This window comes from Macaca nemestrina, chromosome 18, assembly GCF_043159975.1.
Source record: "Macaca nemestrina isolate mMacNem1 chromosome 18, mMacNem.hap1, whole genome shotgun sequence".
In the NCBI taxonomy this organism is placed as follows: Eukaryota; Metazoa; Chordata; class Mammalia; order Primates; family Cercopithecidae; genus Macaca; species Macaca nemestrina.
The window spans coordinates 21,251,174-21,273,169 of NC_092142.1; the positions used below are offsets into that span (position 1 = coordinate 21,251,174).

The 21,996-nt window shown below is 45.2% G+C and overlaps 1 protein-coding gene across 5 annotated transcripts in view; it reads left to right on the forward strand.

Moving 5' to 3' along the window:
• Positions 1 to 21,996, forward strand: part of LOC105485009 (otoancorin) — a 96,169-nt gene that overhangs the window by 47,850 nt on the left and 26,323 nt on the right. For 2 of the 5 annotated variants that reach the window (XM_011747161.2, XM_071084231.1), the window contains exons 14-21: positions 1,853 to 2,020; positions 4,112 to 4,252; positions 6,340 to 6,398; positions 6,594 to 6,711; positions 10,085 to 10,158; positions 14,024 to 14,159; positions 16,050 to 16,240; positions 18,677 to 18,770. In XM_011747161.2, the coding sequence (XP_011745463.2) occupies positions 1,853 to 2,020; positions 4,112 to 4,252; positions 6,340 to 6,398; positions 6,594 to 6,711; positions 10,085 to 10,158; positions 14,024 to 14,159; positions 16,050 to 16,240; positions 18,677 to 18,770 (981 nt within the window). The remainder of the gene's footprint in view (positions 1 to 1,852; positions 2,021 to 4,111; positions 4,253 to 6,339; positions 6,399 to 6,593; positions 6,712 to 10,084; positions 10,159 to 14,023; positions 14,160 to 16,049; positions 16,241 to 18,676; positions 18,771 to 21,996) is intronic. The other 3 variants (XM_011747162.2, XM_011747163.2, XM_071084230.1) reach the window with 3 other exon arrangements.

Genomic DNA, 21,996 nt, shown 5'->3' on the forward strand with positions numbered 1-21,996 from the left:
AGGTTGGAAATGAAAACAAAAGCTTTTGATTCAGGTGGTAAAGGGGTTTAAGAGTTATAGAGTAGAATCCATGCACCCAGAAGGCAGTGCTGGAGTCGGCTTCAGGAACTGAGGGGTTTCTTCCCCTTTTTTTCTTTTTTGAGACAGGGTCTCAGTGTGTTGCCCAGGCTGGAGTGCAGTGGTCTGATCTTGGCTCACTTCAGCCTTGACCTCCCAGGCTCAGGTGATCCTCCCACCTCAGCCTCCTGAGTAGCTGGGACCACAGGGGTGTGCCACCATGCTGGGCTGATTTTTTGTATTTTTTTGTAGAGATGGGGTTTTGCAATGTTGCCCAGGCAGATCTCAAACTCCCGGGCTCAAGCAAACTACTCGCCTTGGCCGCCCAAAGAGCAGGAGTAGGGGATTTCTTCTTGGCATCCAAGTCTTTTTAAATTTCTTCAAGGTTTTAAAGCTAGGTTTGGTATGTCATGGTTCTGAGCCAGCTATATTTCAACCACATTCTCCAAAGTAAATCCAAGTGGGAACTGGAGCAGGATGTCGGTAGGGAGGGCGAGAGGGGGATGAAGGGCAGCTGTAGCTCCGAGGGCTGGTCCTAGCCTGCTTCCTCCATCTCGGGGCTAAGGGAGGGGGATGTGGAATAACAAACATTTACTGAACACTTACTATGTGCCAGGTTGTGTTCTAAGTGAGTTAATCATTTAATCCAACAATCCTCTGAAGTTAGTAGTGCTGTCATCTTCATTGTCCAGTTCATTCATGTGAGGTACAGAGTGTGTAAGAGAACTGGAAAAGGCCACATCAAAGTTACGCAGCTGGGATTGAACCCAGGGCACCTGGCCTCAGAGGCGTGTTGTTTACCTCTGGCGGTCACTGTCTCCAGCATGACACCATGACCAATGCCCACCCATTTCCACTTTCTGACTCAGGTACCGGGCCAGCCCATTCATCTGGTCTCTTCTAGCCTCATGGTGACTTTACGCTGAAGGCTTTGAATCCTTGTTTCTGGACCTCGATTGGGGCTCCATGGGTCCATCTTGACAGTCCTCTCTGAATTTGATTTTAGGGAGTTAGGGAGACTGTTGTGTTCCCTCCTAACCCAGGACAAAGTGGTTTATTTCTTTTCTAATATCCAACTCTTCCTACTGAGGGGTAAGGCCACTTTTACTCAGAAGGCAAGAGGTCAAAAGGTCAAAAGGTCATGCCTTCTTTGAAGACAGCATGAGATCACCCATTATACACAGAATAACTGAAGGAACCCACTCAGCTGTCTTTTCATAGAACCAAAGTATGTCCTTGGTTATATGGAAAACTTTCTAGCATCTTCACTCTAAAGGAAGGAAAAAAACCCACGTATAATTTCTTTCTTTTCTTTTTTCTTTTTTTTTTTTGAGATGGAGTTTTGCTCTTGTTGCCCAGGCTGTAGTGCAATGGCACAGTCTCGGCTCACTGCAACCTCTTGTCTCCTGAGTTCAAGCAATTCTCTTGCCTCAGCCTCCCAAGTAGCTGGGATTACAGGCACCTGCTACCACACTTGGCTAATTTTTGTATCTTTAGTAGAGATGGGGTTGTACCATGTTGACCAGGTTGGTCTTGAACTCCTGACCTCAGGTGATCCACCCGCCTTGGCTTCTCAAAGTACTGGGATTACAAGTGTGATCCACCACACCCGGCAAACTCTCTTTCTTGATTTGATAGAAGGAAGGAAGGCCTGTGGAGGCAGCCTCTGTCTGGCTCACTGCTGTGCCCCTAAGGTCTCACCTATCCCAATACTTGGCACATAGATGGGCTGAGTGCATGTTGGAGAGGTGAAAAGCGGGAGCAGAGCCTGACTGTGCGGCTGCTCCTCTTCCAGGTGCTGTCTTTCTACAATGTCAGCCAGATGGGCGCGCTGCTGGCCGGGGTCAGCACCCAGGCCTTCTGCAGCATGAACTGCAAGGACCTCTCACAGGTCCTGAGAAGTGCCGTTTCCCAGTACCTGTCTGACTTGTCACCTGCCCAGCAGCAAGGTATCCTCAGCAAGGTGAGAGGATGATGTCTGGTGCTCAGCCACATGTCACGGGGTGTGCTTTTGGGGTTTGGTGAGTGGGTGTGACTTTGGACCATGAACGCAGGGCTGGGATTTTCTCAGTCGTTGGTGTCTTGGCTCTGCCTTCTCCTGGTGGCACACCTTCCCTCCTTTCCAGACAGAGCCCTTCGGTCATGCTGTCATTCTTCCCAGAACCCTTTGTTCTCCCAGACAATCTAATCTGGAATACTTTTCTTTTTTTTTCTTCTTTTTTTTGTTTTGAGATGGTGTCTTGCTCTGTCACCCAGGCCGGAGTGTAGTGGCGCGATCTTGGCTCACTGCAAGCTCCGCCTCCTGGGTTCACGCCATTCTCCTGCCTCAGCCCTCCAAGTAACTGGGACTACAGGTGCCCAACACCGCGGCCGGCGAATTTTTTGTATTTTTAGTAGAGATGGGGTTTCACTATGTTGACCAGGATGGTCTCCATCTCCAGATCTTGTGATCCACCCGCCTCGGCCTCCCAAAGTGCTGGGATTACAGGCTTGAGCCATGGCGCCTGGCCTAGAAGACTTTTCTTAAATCAGGTTTCCTGATCTTATAACACTTCAAGTTTTTTTTTTTTTTTTTTTTTTTTGAGACAGTCTTTCTGTGTTGCCCAGGCTGGAGTACAGTGGTACAATCATAGCTCATCACAGTCTTCCGGGCTCAAGCAATCATCCTGCCTCAACTTCCTGAGTGGCTGGGACCACAGGCATGCATCACCATGCCTGGCTAATTTTTTAACTTTGTAGAGACATGGTCTTGCTATGTTGCCCAGGCTAGTCTTGAACTCCTGGCCTAAAGCCACCATGTTTGGCTAATTTATTCATTTCTCGTAGAGATGGAGTATTGCTGTATTGCCAGGCTGCCCAACTCCTGGCCTCAAATAATCCTTCTGCTTCAGCCTCCAAAAGTGCTGGGATTGCAGGTGTGAGCCACTGTGCCTGGCCTCAAATTTGTTTTTCAAATCTAAAAGTAAACCCCAAAGTTCTAGGGTGCATCTGAAAGCCCTTTTCATGGTCCACAGCCATGTCTGTATTCTGTTTTTTTGTTTGTTTGTTTAGATAGGGTCTTCCTCTATTACCCCAGTCAGCATGCAGTGGTATGATCTTGGTTCACTGCAGCCTCCACCTCCAGGGCTCAGGTAATCCTCCCACCTCAGCCTCCCAAGTAGCTGGGACTACAGACCTGTGCTGCTCACTAATTTTTGTGTTTTTTCTAGAGATGGGGTCTTGCCATGTTGCCTGGGCTGGTCTCAAACTCCTGGGCTCAAGTGATCCACCTGCCTCGGCCTCCTACAGTTCTGGGATTACAGGCATGAGCCACCATGCCTGGCCCCTTTTTTACTTGTCAGGGAGTCTTTTGACATCTTGCCCTATCAGGTCTGTTCTGTCCAATGGCAAAATCTGTTAAGAAACCAAAACTTGGCCAGGTGCAGTGGCTCACGCCTATAATCCCAGCACTTTGGGAGGCCAAGGTGGGTAGATCACGAAGTTAGGAGATTGAGACCAGCCTGGCCAACATGGTGAAACCCCCTGTCTCTACTAAAAATACAAAAAATTAGCTGGGCGTGGTGGTGCACTCCTGTAGTCCTGGCTCTTCGGGAGGCTGAGGCAGGGAAATTGCTTGAACCCAGGAGGTGGAGATGTGGAGATTGCAGTGAGCCAAGATTGTGCCACTGAACTCCAGCCTGGCGACAGAGCCAGACTCCCATCTCAAAAAAAAAAAAAAAAAACAACAAAAAACCTAAGGGGTTTGGCCTAAAACACCAACATCTTACAGATAGCAAGTAGCCCATACAGTTAAAATAAAGAAATAAAGAGCATGAGTTGCATGGGTTTTGGAATCAGACAGACTTGGGCTTGAATCTCACTTACTGACTTTCAACTCATCACACTTGAAGTCTCTGTTTCCTCACCTGTGAAATGGGGATGATGCTACTCTCCACTTCCTAGGGTTGCTGAGCTGTTCTGATGGATTTTATTGCCTGTGTTGTAGTGTCCGGCCCTTCCTTAAAGCTCAGTGCATTTTTTACAAGGTTGTTTTGATGCTTCTCACTTTTGGCAGATGGTGGAAGCTGGAGACACTGCCTCAGGCATTGTGGAGATACAAGGGGCTTTCTTTAAGGAAGTGTCTCTCTTTGATTTAAGGAGGCAACCTGGATTCAACTCTACAGTCCTGAAGGATAAGGAACTTGGAAGGAGCCAGGTACTGCCATGAAGCACAGATCGATCCTGTATTTCTGACTCTCTGTCTTGTGAGAATGAATGGTCTGTTTTAAAGTTAATTTGATAAAAGAAATTTATTTCTGTGTGATTAGTATAGGAGGCAGAATAGTATAGTGTTAAGAAGTTGGACAGGCTGAGGCAGGAGGATCGCTTGACGCCAGGAGTTTGAGACCAGCCTGGGCAACACAGCAAGACCCTGTCTCTACAAAAAGTTAAAAAATTAGCCAGGCGTGGTGATGCATGTCTGTGGTCCCAGCTACTCAGGAGGCTGAGGCAGGAGGATCATGTGAGCCTGGGAGTTCCACAATGCAGTGAGCTATGGTTATGCTACTACTACACTCCAGTCTGGGCAACAGAGCAAGACCCTGTCTCTTAAAAAAAAAGTTAGACGACACCTGAGCATGAATTCTGGCTCCCACTTATTTATTAGCTTTGGAGAAGGTCCTTATATGGCCTCAGTTTTCTCATGTGCAAAATGGGGATAATTTTGATAATAAAATGAGGGTCACTGTTATATGCCACATGGGTTGTGTGCTATAAATATTTGCGGCTATTATGTGTGTTATTAAATGCTGTGAGCATTGAGGCCACTTGGGGGGATGGTGCTGTTGAAGTGGATGCTCTGCCTTAGTACCGTCCTTGACTTCCTTTGTATCCAGTCAATCTTCATTACATGCACTCAGGAAATGTTTATCAAGCACCGCCCAACAATGCGCCAGGCACCGCTCACAGTGCTGAGAGTGCAAAACTGAATGAAATCCCAGACACAAATCCCTGTCTGTTGCAGGGGCTCTTGCTCAGGGTCTCTCATGAGGCTGGATGATATCCCGGCTATCTATTGCTGTGTCACAAACCACCTCTAAATTTAGTAACAGTGGCAACTGTTTTATTTTATTTTGTTTTATTTTTTGAGACAGAGTCTCTCTCAGTCACCGAGGCTGGAGTGCAGTGGCACAATCTTGGCTCACTGTAACCTCCTCCTCCTCCCGAGTTCAAGCAATCCTCATGGCTCCGCCTCCTGAGTAGCTGGCATTACAAGCACACACCGTCATGCCAGGCTAATTTTTGTGTTTTTTATAGAGACAGAGTTTCACCATGTTGGCCAGGCTGGTGTCGAACTCTTGACCTCAAGTGAACTGCCCGCCTTGGCCTCCCAAAGTCCTGGGATTACAGGTGTGAACCAGGGCACCCGGCCAATAGTTTTATTTTGGAAAATACCTCCTGCCACCAAAGACTTCAAGATACTTTTGTCCCACTGAGCTGATGGGATTGCCATTTCCTGAGATGGGGAAAGACCGTGGGAGGGTCCCCGAATTTGACTCTGTGCCCAAGGAAATCTCTGGGGCCATAAACAGTGTCCAGAACTTCCCTCCATCACCCACTCCTTTTGCCTGGGCTTTTGTGCTGCTTTCTGGCTCTCAGCTACCATATCTAACGCTAGATCATAATTTATTCTGTTTGGGGAATGATGCCCAAAGTTTCAGAGTCTATAAAATAGACAAATGTAGTACTTGATTGCATCTGCAAGCTAGGGATTCTGTAAAATTATGTTCCTTAAAACAAATGACTCCCTTGTCTACTTGGCATTGTTCTAGAGTGCTCATTGGGGGGTGGTTTGAAGGGAGTGCATGCTGCTGGCTGCGGGTACTTTATTGCTGGTGCTTTCTAGCCCATCCTGGTCTATTCTGGGATGCCTGGTGTTCAGGACCTGGCAGGTGCACATGTAAGTAGGAGCCACAGGGAGTTCTCAACTGGTCAGCAGTTTTGTAAATCACAGGAAGTAAAACTCCAGCCTTGCCACCAACATCTTTGCCTCTCATCTGCCTCATGGGGTGCAGAGAATCACGTGGAGTGTGAGAACAGGGCTGTGGAATTACCTTGACGCTGGTTCAAATCCAGGCACTGCCACTTAGCGATGGTGTAGTCCTAGGTAACTCACATAGCCTGTTAAGCCTCCATTTCCCCATCTGTAAAATGGGATTGTGGAGCACCTGCCTGATGGGGCCTCACAGTGTTGGGCACACGCTGAGTGTGCCATCAGTGCTGTCGATCATTCTCTTCTCGCAGGCTCTGTTCCTGTATGAGCTTCTGTTAAAGACCACCAGAAGGCCTGAGGAGCTTTTGAGGTAGGAAAATGTAACTTGGCCTGGGTGCCGAACAGGCCCTTCAGAACCTTTTGCCAGAGCAGCCTACTTTCCCAGGAGGGAGAGTTAGGCAGTCACATCTGTAGCTTGTGTCTGATCATATCTGCCTTCTCTTTCTCTTTCTTTCCTCTCCTCCTCACCTCCTTCCTCTCCTGAGTCCCTTGTTTTGTTTTCTAGTGCTGGGCAGCTGGTCAAAGGCGTGACCTGCTCACACATTGATGCCATGAGCACTGACTTCTTTCTGGCCCATTTCCAGGATTTTCAGAACAACTTCGCCCTGCTTTCACCGTATCAGGTACCGTTAAAGCATTTTTCAGCTTCTAATTCTCACTCCCTACCCCAGTCACTGGGCCTGAATTAGCTGTGGCGTCTAAAGATCTTTATGCCAGAATTATTTAGACGCAAGTGATGACTTAGGGCCAAAGATTGAGCCAGGTTTTTTCCAGTTTCTTTTTAAACAGCTCCAAATACCCACATCTCTACAGCCAGAGTATCAACAGATTGGTTATTCCATACTCAAATTTGAACCTTAAAATATATTCACAAGGGATAGTATTTTGCGTGTTCGTAATTACGTTCTCGTGAGATGAAAGGTGATCCTCTAGCTAATATTCCAACATTTTCCAGGAGTAGCTGTGAATGCGAACAGTACTCTGAGAATATTTTCTTTCTCACTTAAAACTTCATTTTCCAAAAGATTATGTAGGCTATTTAACCCTTTGGGGAGATTAGAAGCAGTAACTGATTTTTTTTTTTTTTTGAGACAGAGTCTTGCCCTGTCGCCCAGGCTGCAGTAGAGTGGCACGATCATGGTTTACTGCAGCCTCAACCTCCTGGGCTCAAGAGATCCTCCCGCCTCAGCTTCTTGAGTAGCTGGGACTAAAGGCACACACCACCATGCCTGGCTAATTTATTTATTTTTTTGTAGAGATAGGGTCTTGATATGTTGCCCAGGTTGGTCTCAAATTCCTAGGCTCAAGTGATCCTCCTCCCTCAGCCTCTCAAAGTGCTGGGATGACAGGCATGAACCACTGCACCCAGCCAGTGACTGATTTTTCACAGGGTCTAAGCTAGTAAACATAGGCCTTGCAGCATTTGAACTTTTGGTGTGAACCGTTGGCTTACAGACTCCTGTAATGGATAGAAAAAGCACCTTCTCAACTCTGGCCTTGCGTTTCAGACTAGAATGAAGAATTTCCAAAGAGGAAATTATCTCCCAGAAAATCAGGAAGCATAGAGTGCTTGCTGTATAATCCTTCAAGATCATTAGAGGAATATGCAAAGTTTTAATGAAGCTCTCTCATTCCCTTGGGCTGTTAATTCTGTTAGTGATTCTTAAAGTTGAGCTTGCATCAGCATTGTCTGGAAGGCTGTAAAAACACAAATTGGAGGCCCCACTCCCAGAGTTTTACATATAGTAGGTAAGGGGTGAGGCCTGAGACTTTGCATTTCTAATCGGTTTGCTAGTACAAACCACTGAACTATATTAAAAGACCTGCCCAGGTGGGCAAGCCAATAACTGAGCAAATGGATGGAGGTCAGACCTGCTTTGAGGAAGACCTACATGTTCGAGCAGGAAGAGTTACCCCAGTGAAGGTGCTTTCCTAGGCTTCCAGCTCTCAGAGCCTTCACATACCAGTTAATTAGATAATTTGCCTTTCTCATTTATATTTTTACTAAAAACACATTATTATTATTATTATTATTATTATTATTATTATTGAGACAGGACCTTGCTCTGTTGCCCAGGCTGGAATGCAGTGGCTCAATCTTGGCTCACTGCAACCTCCGCCCCTGGGTCCAAGTGATTCTCCTGCCTCAGTCTCCTGAATAGCTGGGATTCTAGGTGCCCACCACCATACTTGGCTAATTTTTGTATTTTCAGTAGGGATGGGGTTTCACCATGTTGGCCAGGCTGGTCTCAAACTCCTGACCTCCAACGATCCACCAGCCTCAGCCTCCTAAAGTGCTGGGATTACAGGCATGAGCCACCATGCCCATCCTGAAAACACATAATTATTACAAAAAAAACAAAAACAAAAACAAAAAACCACAATACAGAGAAAGTAAAATTTCCCCAAATTTTCCCCAGAGCAGTTGTTCTCAACAGAGTACTGTTTTGCCCTCTTAGGGGACTTTTGGCCCATGTCTGCAAACACTTTTGGTTGTCACAATTGGAGCAGAGCTATTGGCATCTAGTGGGTAGAGGCCAGGGGTGGTGTTCAACATCCTACAATGTGTAGGACAGCACCGGTACACAGAGGTATCTGGTCCAAAATGTCAATAATAGTGAGGTGAGCAACCGTGTTTCAGAGGTAACTATAAAGAACAGTTTGCTATCATTTTTGAGAGTTTTCTTTTACATATAAAATATAGGCCAGGCGCAATGACTCATGCCTGCAATTCTAGCACTTTGGGAGGCTGAGGTGGGAGGTTCATTTGAGGACAGGACTTTGCAACCAACCTGGGAAACATATAGCAAGACTAACTGTACAAAAAGTACAAAAATTAGCCAAATGTGGTAGCACACGCCTGTAGTCCTAGCTACTTGGGAAACTGAGGCAGGAGGATCACTTGAACCCAGGAGTTCAAGGCAGCAGTGAGCTATGATCGAGTCACTGCATTTCAGCCTGTGTGATAGAGTGAGACTCTAACTCTAAACCAAATTTTAAAAAACTTATCTATTTACATGTAATATAAAAACCACAAGTGGGCTGGGCATAGTGGCTCACGCCACTTTAGGAGGCCGAGATGGTGGCTCACTTGAGGTCAGGAGTTCGAAACCAGCCTGGCCAACTTGGTGAAACCCCATCTCTACTAAAAATACAAAAAAAAAAAAAAAAAAAAAAAAAATTAGCCATGCATGGTGGCAGGTGCCTGTAATCCCAGCTACTTGGGAGGCTGATGCAGGACAATTGCTTGAACCAGGAAGGCGGAGGTTGCAGTGAGCTGAGATTACGCCACTGTACCAGTGGGTGACAGAGTGAGACTCTGCCTCAAAAAAAAAAACAAACCACAAGTGAGTTCATACTATACACACTGTTCTGTTTATATATATAGCTAAGATATATATATATAGATATGTAACTATATATATAATGATATATATAGTTAAGCTATGTATAACTATATATAATTAAACATAACTATATATAGTTAAATATAACTGTATAACTATATGTGTAGTTAAGCTATATATATAGTTTAACAGAATAGTGTGTACAATATGAGCTCATTTGTGGTTTTTACATTATAATATAACTATATATGTATATGCACATGCATAAAATAGCACAGACATCATTTAATGTTCATATATATAAATCTACCTTATTTAAAACAAAGTAGGTGCACTATTCCATTGTATGTATATACCATAATCTACTTAACCAATCCCCTGCTGAGGAATATTAAATTATATCTCCCTTTCTTGCAGATATAAAACAATTGCGATGAGCATCACACTTAAATGTCTGTGTTAATGTTTGTTATTGCAATTTTCTCATCCATAAACTGGGCAGAGTAGTGGTACCTACATCATAGGGTGCTGTATTGCATAAGTGAACACATATGAAGCACTTAGAATAGTGCCTGGCACACGGAAAGCACTACTTGTGTTTATTCTTCTTCTTACTGCACTAAATCCCCAGAACTGCTTAATCTTTCAGGTTAATTGTTTGGCGTGGAAATACTGGGAAGTTTCCAGGTTGTCTATGCCACCTTTCCTCTTGGCTGCACTCCCGTAAGTGAACATCAGCCCCCACTTTCTGGCTCAGCAGTAAGATTGGTGGGAATCACTGAAGTCAAAGTGATTCTCTCCCCACTGGGTTTTTTTGAGGAACTAGAGGCAGAGTGGAGCGTGCCTTAGAGAGTTAAGCCCTTGAGATCCAGGATTTCAATTCTGAGTATCATATAGACATTTCAGACAGACCTTCTTGCTTTTCATGTTATGTAAAAACCAAGCCAAAGCAACCGAAGCCTGACTGGGTGTCAGTGAGGCAGGTCCCATCTGGCCTGGCTTTGTGGCTGTGCCAGGCTTCAGGGGAATCAGGGCTGATGGGAGTAGTAGGTATTTCTCCTGGCATGTGTGAGCTTTCAGGCCTGCAGGGTAGCCCTGCTTTTCAAACATGATCTGGACTTTGTTTCTCTCCTTTTCTCCTTCTTTATTTCCTTCTACCTTATTTTGCTTTTATTGTCTTCATTCATTCAAAAAAAAAATTCATTGAGTACTTGCTGTATGCTAGTTCTCAGATAGCTAAATTTTCTATCTGAAAATTTAGAAATTCCTATTAGTTTATCAGACCTTATAATCTCATGGTGGGAGAGGGAATAGACAAACATGAAGCCAATTATAGTATCAGGTTGATATTTGGTTGAAAGCAACAGAACTGAAACTGAAACTGGATTATGCAATAAAAGGGAATTTTTGGTTCAGGTAACTGGAAAGTTGAGAGGGACTTCAGGCATGGCTGGATCTAGGGGTTCAAATGATGTCATTTGTCTCTTGTCCCAGCTTATCTCTGCTGGCTTCACTATCAGGCAAGTTCTTTCTCTGTGGAAACCCTGGCAGATCTAAGGTTAAATTTTCCCAGCTTCATATTCAGGGAAAAGAGAAAAACATTCTCTTCCCATCGTTCTCAATACATGTCTTGGGTTTGACTCTCATTGACCTTAATTGGGCGAATTTGTTTTCCTTGAACCAATCAGTGAGGTTGGGAGGATGGGTAACTTTGACTGACTTTAATCTGTATTGCACCCCTGGGGCTGGAGAGAAACCATAAGGTCTTAGAGTGAGAGAGATGGTTTTCTGAGAAAAACCAGGTGCTTTCCTAGAAAGCCAGGTGCTGTTCTACACCTCTGTTAGCACAGAGGTGTAAGAACATGTTTCAGGGAAGATGTTGAATCTGGTTTTCGAACAGTCAAGTGGTGGGGTTGAGTAGGCCAGATGGGTTTCAGGCAGCCTTTCTCAATTTTTTTATTGCTTTCCAAAGGAGAGGCAAAGGAGAGGGATAATGAGCACTGGGCACAGAGGAGAGAATATCACCTATAGACTGGAGAGACAGAGGAGACTGAACTAGTGCTAGATCAAGAGTTTAAGATGGGGCCGGGCGCGGTGGCTCAAGCCTGTAATCCCAGCACTTTGGGAGGCCGAGACGGGCGGATCACGAGGTCAGGAGATCGAGACCATCCTGGCTGACACGGTGAAACCCCGTCTCTGCTAAAAATACAAGAAAATTAGCCGGGCGAGATGGCGGGCGCCTGTAGTCCCAGCTACTCGGGAGGCTGAGGCAGGAGAATGGCGTGAACCCGGGAGGCGGAGCTTGCAGTGAGCCGAGATTGTGCCACTGCACTCCAGCCTGGGGCACAGAGCAAGACTCCGTCTCAAAAAAAAAAAAAAAAAAAAAGAGTTTAAGATGGACATTCCAGGCAGTGGAATGGGGATGTCCGGTTCAGCAGTGGGTAAGAAAAGCAAATCACTCTGGGAACACATGGGGGTATATCTGCGGAGTAGATAGGGGAGAGAAGGCCAGAGAAGTAAGGAACATCAGATCATGGGGGCTTTGTGAAGTGAGGAGTTTCACTCATATTCTGTGTGCAGCCATCAGATTTATATTTCAGAACAATCATAGCCACTACCCACATGGAGGACAGAATGCAGGGAGGATGAATGGAAAGAAGGGAGACAGCTGAAGATTATTTCAGTAACCCAGATCTTGGCATGGCATTTCTTCCACTCATTCATGTCTCAGCTCAAATGGAACTGCCTTAGAAGGGGCTCGTTTGATTATCCCCATTGTCATTCTCTTTTACAGAGCCATTTTATTTTCTTCCTTACATTAATTAATTAATTACTTTTTGAGAGTCTCCCTCTGTCACCCAGGCTGGAGGGCAGTGGTGTAATCTTGGCTCATTGCAACCTCCGCCACCTGAGTTCAAGAGATTCTCCTACCTCAGCCTCCCCAGTAGCTGGGATTACAGGTGTGTGTCACCACACCTGGCTGATTTTTGTATTTTTTGGTAGAGACAGGGTTTCACCATGATGGCCAGGCTGGTCTCAAACTCCTGACCTCAGGTGATCTGCTTGCCTTGGCCTCCCAAGTGCTGGGATTACAGGCGTGAGCCACTGTGCCTGCCTTCTTCCTTACATTTATTAATAGCTGAAATGACCTGTTTTATTCATTGGTTTCTGTGTTTCTTCTCTCTACTAGAATTAAGCACCATGAATGCAGGACCACTTGTGTCTTGTTCATTGTTATATTTGGTGCCTAGAATAGTGCCTGACTTACTGTAGATGTTTTGTAGGTATTTGCTGGATGAATGAAGAAATAAATAAGACAGTGGTACTGGGAATGGAGAAGTAAGAATAGATTTTTGTTGTTGTTGTTTTGAGACAGGGTCTCATTCTGTCACCCAGGTTGGAGTGCAGTGGTGCGATCTCAGCTCACTGCAACCTCTGCCTCCCAGGTTCAAGTGATTCTTCCACTTCAGCCTCTGGAGTAGTCGAAACCCCAGGTCCATGCCACCATGCCCAGGTAATTTTTTGTATTTTTGGTAGAGATAGGATTTCACCGTGTTGCTCAGGCTGGTCTCAAACTCCTGATCTCAGGTGATCCACCCACCTTGGCTTCCCAAAGTGCTGGGATTATAGGTGTGAGCTACCACACCCAGCCGGAAGTAAGAACAGATTGGGATAATACTAAGGAGATAGCAATAACAGGCTTGGGACAAAGAAAGAAAGGAGTGTGGGATAGCACAGAGGTGGAAGAACATGTTTGGGAGAAGATGTTGAATCTGGTTTTGGAACAGTCGAGTGGTGGGGTTGAGTAGGCCGGATGGGTTTCATGCAGCTTTTCTCAACTTTTATTATTGCCTTCCAAAGGAGAAAATTTTAATTTCTCCTGAATGAAAGAAATTATACACTGAGGAAAAATATTCTGAGTAGGAATGAGTTTCAGTGGGTCACAGATCATAACAGTCTTTTTTATCCCCCATCCAAACCAGTTTCTCCTTTTTGAGGGTGACCTTGACCCTGTTGAGAATACATGGTCAAGAGCTGAAGGATCAAGAGCTGAAGGCAGAGTTCTGGACTGGAGATGACAGAATTTCTCTTTCCACTCTTTTTCTTATCTTTCTTTCTCACTTTCTACTTATTCTCTCTCCTCTTTGTCTCTTTTTTCATCTACTTTTTCCTTTCTTTTTCATCTCCCCTCAACCAGTCCATCAATCAACATGTTTATTTATGGAGAACCCATTATCTGATCAATGCTCTGGGGCATAGAAGAGGAGCATGATGGGAAGTTTGTTCCCACCCATAGAAGAGGGTCATGATGGGAAATTTGCTCCCACCCATAGAAGAGAGCATGATGAGAAGTTTGTTTCCCATTCATAGAAGAGATAGCATGATGGGAAGTTTGTTCCCACCCATAGAAGAGGAGCATGATGGGTGGGAGACTTGCTACCTGCTGCAGGGAGCCAAAGCATCACTGGGGAGAACAAACATTTAAAGAACGTCTTTGGGATGAGCTCTTGGGCATGTGGACCCTGATTTTAGGGGTCAACAGGAGCAGCCGCGTGTTCCTCCTCTTGTTCTCCACATCCCTTTCCAGGGCCCGCTACCTGGCTTCTGTCCCAGCCTCCCAGTGTGTGCCCTTTCTGATCAGCCTGGGGAAGAGCTGGTTGGATTCCTTGGTTTTAGATTCCCACAAAAAGACTTCAGTCCTCAGGAAAGTGCAGCAGTGCCTGGTAAGAAAACTCTTCTTGGGCATTCCCTCCCTCTGGGTGTCTGTGGCCATCTTGGGGAGCCCTGTGAGGGATCTGGCTGGGATCTTGAGCCTGCTCTGATGTCCAGAAGTCTGACTTGTGGGTCTTGAAGCTTACTCTAAAGCTGCTGGTTGGAACAATCTTGGCCATTGGTTCTGGAGACTTCTGCTCCAGGGTCCAAAGGAGGGGAGGCTACTCTGGAGGAATGGAAAGAGCACAGTACCCAGAGACTGGGTGCCAGTGATTGGTTATGTGGCTTTGGGCGAATCACCTTTCCTCCCTGAGCCTCAGTCTTCTCATCTGTAAGGTGGGGGTAATAGCACATCCCCCATAGAGTATTTTTTTTTTTGGGGTGGGGCAGAGTCTCACTCTGTCACCCAGGCTGGAGTGCAATGGCGCGATCTCAGCTCACTGCAACCTCTGCCTCCCAGGTTTGAGCGATTCTCCTGCCTCAGCCTCCCAAGTAGCTGGGAATACAGGTGTGTACCACTATACCCGGCTATTTTTTGTATTTTCAGTAGGGACAGGGTTTCATCATGTTGGCCAGGATTGTCTCAAACTCCTGACATCAGGTGATCCACCTACCTTGGCCTCCCAAAGTGTTGGGATTACAGATGTGAGCCACTGTACCCAGCTTCCTCATAGGGTATTGAGAGCATGACATGGGCAATGTGTTATTTAATGTAAAGGCTCAAAGGCCAGACTGTCTGGGTGTGAATCCTAGCCTTGCCGCTAGCTGGCAGTTTCTTTTTCTTTAAAAAATGGATAATAGTAGTACTTACTCCTTACAGTTACTTTGAAGATGACTAAATTGAGACCCGTAGATACTCAGGACAGTGCACATAGGAAACACACAACAAATGTCAACAATTTTTGTCATTTTGCAAAAGTGCAAAAGAGCTTTGAAGGCTTTCAAGTGGCACACAGACTTTGAAGTGCTGTTTTCGTTGTTGTGGTGCTAATAGTATAATGGTGGTTGAACTCTGGAATATTCTTAGAGCAGTAACAATGACAGTAGTGCTCAATTACTGAGTGCTCCTGGTGTGGCAAGCCAGGGTTTTCCAGATTTCTGAGGCCTGCATCCCTGGGGAAGATCAGGTCCCCTTCCATCTCTAGGAATCTGTGGCAGGTAGGCAATTCAGATCCTGGAGTCTTTAAGAAGTTTGGGATTGGAACTTTTTTTTTTTTTTTCTCTTTTTTGAGACAGAGTTTTCCTCTGTCACCCAGGCTGGAGTGCAATGGCATGATCATCTCGGCTCACTGCAACCTCCACCTCCCGGGTTCAAGTGATTCTTGTGCCTCAGCCTCCTGACTAGCTGGGACTACAGCCATGCGCCACGACGCCAGGCCAATTTTTTTTTTTTTTTTTTTTTTTTTTTGAGACGGAGTCTTGCTGTGTCTCCCAGGCTGGAGTGCAGTGGCGTGATCTCGGCTCACTGCAAGCTCCGCCTCCCGGGTTCACGCCATTCTCCCGCCTCAGCCTCCCAAGTAGCTGAGACTACAGGCGCCCGCCACCACGCCCGGCTAGTTTTTTGTATTTTTAGTAGAGACGGGGTTTCACCATGTTAGCCAGGATAGTCTCGATCTCCTGACCTCGTGATCCGCCCGTCTCGGCCTCCCAAAGTGCTGGGATTACAGGCTTGAGCCACCGCGCCCAGCCCAATTTTTGTATTTTTAGTATAGATGGGGTTTCACCATGTTGGCCAGCCTGACTTTGAACCCCTGGCCTCAAATGATCTGCCTGCCTCGGCCTCCCAGAGTGCTGGGATTATAGGTGTCAGCCACAGTGCCCACCTCACAGGATATATTTCTAATGGTTCATGATCTTATGCTCTGCTGGAACTGCCCATTGGCTCCACTTTTTGGGTTTAGGACAACTCCATTGCCGATGAGTACACTGTGGACATCATGGGGAACCTGCTGTGTCACTTGCCCGCAGCCATCATCGACAGGGGGATCTCCCCCAGGGCCTGGGCAACTGCTCTACACGGCCTCAGAGACTGTCCAGACCTCAACCCCAAGCAAAAGGCTGCAGTGAGGCTCAAGCTCCTGGGACAGTACGGGTGAGGAGTGGCTGGGCTTGGCTTTTGGGGCTGTGGTATGCTCTGTGGAGGGACACTCAACCTTGGCTTTCCTGCCCTGCAAACAGAGTCTCTGGCTTAGGATGAGATAAAATTATTAGGCTTATTTTGGAAATGTGACCTTTCTTCTTTTGGCTTCAGATTTTTTTTTTTTTTTTTTTTTTTTTGAGACGGAGTCTCACTCTGTGGCCAGGTTGGAGTGCAGTGGTGCAACCTTGGCTCACTGCAACCTCTGACTCCCTGGTTCAAGCGATTCTCCTGCCTCAGCCTCCCGAGTAGCTGGGATTACAGGCATGTGCCACCACGCCCAGCTAATTTTTGTATTTTTAGGAGAGACAGGGCTTCACCACGTTGGCCAGGATGGTCTCGATCTCCTAACCTCGTGATCCACCCGCCTCGACCTCCCAAAGTTCTGGGATTACAGGCATGAGCCACCACGCCTGGCCTTGGCTTCAGATTTGCTGTAAAATGGAATCAATAGTAGCTTCTCTACAAATCTCAAAGAGTTGTTACTTACACAGCTTGGCATATGAAGGGGAAATTTGGAAAACATGGCCCTTTACAGATGCACAGCAGTGGTATTATTATTAGTTTATAGACTATATATATATATATTTTTTTGAGATGGGGTCTTGCTCTGTCACCCAGGCTGGAGTGCTGTGGCACAGTAATGGCTCACTGCAGCCTCAACCTCCTTGGCTCAGGTGATCCTCTCACCTCAGCCTTCCAAGTAGCTGGGACCACAGGTGCACATCACTGTACCCAGCTAATTTTTGTATTTTTTTTTAAGGGATGGAATTTCATCATGTTGCTTAGGTGGGTCTTGAACTCCTGGGCTCAAGGGATTCACCCACCTAAGCCTCCCACAGTGTTGGGATTATAGGTGTGAGCCACCATGCCTGACCCTAGAGTCTATTTTTAAGACTAGTTTTAGGTTCTCAGAAAAATGGAGAGGATAGAGATTTCCCATATCCCTCTGACCCCATACATGCATAAACTCCCCGTGATCAATATCCCCCACCAAAGCTGTACATTTGTTAGAACTGATGAACCTATGTTGACATTATTGTCATTGGATTCTCATTGTCACCCGAAGTCTGTATTTTACATTAGGGTTCACTCTTGGTGCTTTACATTCTATGGGTTCAGACAAGTATATAATAACATGTATTCACCATTATAGTATCATTTGGAGTATTTTCGCTGCCCTAAAAATCCTTCTGGGCTTTGCCTGTTCATTCCTCCCTCACTCCTAATTCCTGGCAACCACTGATACTGTTGCCTTTTCTAGAGTATCATATATTTGGAACCATACAGCAGATAGCCTTTTCAGATAGACTTATTTCACTTAGTAGTATGTACTTAAGTTTTCTCCAGGTCTTTTTTTGGCTTGATAGCTCACTTCTTTTTAGTGCTGAATAATATTTCATTGTCTTCATGAACCACAGTTTATTTAGCCCTTCACCTATGGAAGGACATTTGGTTGCTTCCAAATTTTGGCAATTATGGATAAAGCTGCTATAAACATCCATATACAGGTTTTCATGTAGACATAAGTTTTCAACTCCTTTGCGTAAATGCCAAAGAGTGTGTTTGCTGGGTTATATGGCAAAAACATGTTTGCTTTTGTAAGAAACCACCAAAGTTCTTCCAAAGTGGCTGTATGATTTTGCATTGCCACCAGCTGTCACTGCTAATTGGGCAGACCTCCTTTAGAGATGTCACCAAAGATAGTGTAATGCTCTTCACTGTAGGCATTTATGATCTACATAAGAATAACAGTGGATTCCGGGTCAGTGCTTTTATTTTATCCTGCCAAGTTCAAGAGAAAGTTTTTTTTTCTTATTCTAGGAAAAGACTGTTATGGTAAATTAAAAGGAAGAGATATATAATTACTCTTCTATCGGGGAGGAGGAGGAAGGAAACACTTCCTCCTGATGTAAATGGCAGAAATTCAATAATTTAATTCAAACTAAAGAGAATGAGAATGTATTGAATTCAGGAATGGAATGTAATGGGAAACTCCACTGGTGGTCTTCAGGCGTGGCTGAATCCAGTGTCTCAAATGACATCATCAGGAATACGTTCCTCCCATCCCTCAACTCTGTGTTCCTTGGTGTGGTCTTTACTTTTTCCACTTGGTAATACGAATGTCCTCCAATATCCTCTTTACAGCCAGAGATACCAGAGAAAGGAGAGCTTCTCTGATAGTTCCATCAAAATTCCCAGGGATGACTCTGATTGGTCAGCCTGTATCACATGCCAATTTTCTTGATCAAGGAAGTGGGACCATGTGATTGACAGTTTCTCTGAGTATAAGACAATCTGTTCCTGAAAGACAAGAGTGTTGGGGGAAAAGGCAACAGATGTCAACCACAGCATGCTTTTTTCACTTTACTGGTTATTATATCTTTTTAGACTCCCTCAGCACTGGACAGCCGAGACCACGAAGGACTTGGAACCCTTTCTAGTACTTTTCTCAGGAGATGAATTAAGCTCTATAGCCACAAAGGTAATGTTGTGCTTCATCTTAAGAAGGCGGAAGGAGTTTGAAGGGGAGAGAAAGTGTGGTCAATTATACTGCGGTCTAAGCTTCTGGAAGCTTCCTCCCTGCCTCAAAGGGCTAAGATGTTTCCAGCTCCATTCCAGGATGTGCAAGGTTCTGGAAAAGGGAGTGAGGCCACAGCTAAATGAACTCAGGCCCTTTTGTGTGGCCCCCCAGGCAGATGTGTGCAGACGGGCATCACTTAGCTACCACTCTGCTATTAGTGTGCATCTCACACCCACATCTGTTCTGGCTCTCACACTGGCTGGTGCCCTAGGCACATGCACATATATGTCCAGTGTATGCAATCACATGTGCAGACACATTTAATCCAATAACAAGTCTTTATTGATTATTACATTTGGGCATGACACTTTTCTTGGAGTAAGGCTCCAGAAGTTAGATAGTCTAGGTCAAGGGACATGGAAAATAAGCATGAATTAGTCATTTTTGCTGTGTAACAAAGCCACACAATCTCAAGGGCATAGAACAATTCGCATATGTTTCTTGCTGCCTGATCTGTGGGTCACTGGAGCAGCCCTGCTCTATAAGGCTGCATTTGGAGCCCAGCCTCTAGAACTTGTTCTCACCATGAAGGTGTGAAACTACCAAAAAGAGAAGGGATAAGTACAATTCTCCTTAAGTCCTAGGCTGGAAATTGACACGCTGTCACTTCTGCCACACTCCAATGGCCAAAGTAAGTTACATGACCAAGACCAACTTTAATGGGGCAGGAGGTGGAGGGTAGGAAAGGAGTGAATGTTTGCTGAACGACAATCAGATTCCCCACAAAGCATATCCACACACTCTCATACCTGCACTTTCAGGCGCAAGGTACTTATGGTCACACATACTCAGCAGGGCCTGAACACACAGAACATCACCTACGATTACACATGTGCAGCACACATTCTTAAGTCCAGTCACAGTAAAATCATATTCTGGATGTCCAAATATATGGTTATAAGCAGTTGATGCACAAATGTTTATTTTTATTTTATTATTTTATTTTATTTTGAGATGGAGTCTCCCTCTGTTGCACAGGCTGGAGGGTAGCGATGCAATCTCGGCTCACTGCAACCTCCGCCTCCCGGGTTCAAGTGATTCTCCTGCCTCAGCCTCCCGAGTAGCTGGGATTACAGGTGCCTGCCACTATGCCCGGCTAATTTATATATTTTTAGTAGCTATGGGGTTTCACCATATTGGCCAGGCTGGTCTTGAACTCCTGACCTCAAGTGATCTGCCCGCCTTAACCTCCCAAGTGTTGGGATTATAGGCGTGAGCCACCTTGCCTGGCCCTGATGCACAAATGTTATATATCCATCTATTTTTTTCCTTCCTTGTTTTTTCTATGTTTAGATGTTTATTATTTTCCATAAGTTATTGGGGTACAGGTGGTACTTGGTTACAGGAGTAAGTTATTTAGTGGTGATTGGTAAGATTTTGGTGCACCTATTACCCGAGCAGTATACACTGCACCATATTTGTAGTCTTTTATCCCTTGTACCCCACAATCTTCCATCCAAGTCCCCAAAGTCCATTGCATCATTCTTATGCCTTTGGGTCCTCATAGTTTAGCTCCCACATATCAGTGAGAACATACATATATCTATCTAATCTTAAAAAAATCAACTTCTGAAATTGAAAAAGTCTTGTATCAACACTGTGAAATCTCAAAAACACAGTGTAGAATTTAAAAAAAACCCAGGTTGCAAAAGAATATCTATAGTAGGATATGAAGTAAATAAATAAATACTAGCTGAATTAATTTAAAGCATATGTAAACCAAGTTTATATGTAAGAGAAGTGTAAAAGTGAATGCCAAATTCAGAGTGACAGTTACTTCTGGGGAAGGAGGAAGGCAAAGAGTGAAGGAGGGACTTATTATTTATATTGTGATGTTTTATTTCTTAAGCTGGGTTGTGAGGACATGGGTGTTTTGTTGTATTATTCTGTACACTCTTTTTTTAAATACTGGAAATGTTTAATAAAACAAGTAATACATGCTCCTGATTAACAAATCCCAATTGCACTAAAGGTAATAGGATGAGAGGCAAGTCTCCCTCCCACCCCAGACTTGTAGTTCCCTTGCTTCCCTCTTCAGAGGCAGTTGCTGTCCCCAGTCTCTTCTGCATCCTTTCAAAAAAATCCTGACTACCTATATAACAAGTTTTATATACGTGTAAAAATATCTATATAACAAGCCAACATGGTGAAACCCTGTCTCTACTAAAAACACAGGAGCATATATACACTCTTCTTTAAAAAATACAAAATGGAAAATACCATTCACTCCGTTATGCACATTGCTTTCTAAAAGTTAACTGTCTTAGAGCAGTTGCTTTCCACCTTAGCTGCACATTAGAATCACCTGGGGAGATTCCAAGGTGGACCAGTCCATGGTATCTAGCTCAGACCAACTAGTCAGAATCTGTAGGAGCTGGCTCTGGGTGTCCCAGGTGATTCTTATGTACAGTCAGGGTTGAGAACTGCTGGCCTAGACGGTGACTCTAATTCTGAAGATGAGTCTAGAAAGGGGAGATACATAGGCTGAGAGGCTTTCTCTCTGGGTGAGCTGGGACCCAGAGAGGCATAGCTGTTTGTAGGGCTTGATGAATTCTCTGGGCCCACGGACAGGCCTCCTAATAATATCCCAAGTCTTGACAAAGTGTATTCTTTCTAGATGAGAAACGGCACTTTCTCCAAGGCAACCCAAAGTCCCCTAAGTCCCCTCATTGCTAGTCTCCATCCAGGATGTTGAGACAACCCTTCTTCACCTCCTTTTCATGATAAATGTTGTTAGGCAATTCTCTTTTTCTTTTTTGAGACAGAGTCTAGCTCTCTTGCCCAGGCTGGAGTGCAGTGGCACGATCTCAGCTCACTGCAATCCTCGCCTCCTGGGTTCAAGTGATTCTCCTGCCTCAGCCTCCTGAGTAGCTGGGATTACAGGCATACACCACCATGCCCAGCGAATTTTTATATTTTTTGTGGAAACAGGGTTTCACCATGTTGGCCAGGCTGGTCTTGAACCCTTGACCTCAGGTGATCTGTCTGCTTGGGCCTCCCAAAGTGCTAGGATTACAGGTGTGAGCCACTGCACCTGACCTGTGTTAGGCAATTCTTGCATTGCTATAAAGAAATACCTGAGACTGGCTAATTTATAAACAAAAGAGGTTTACATGGAATACTATGT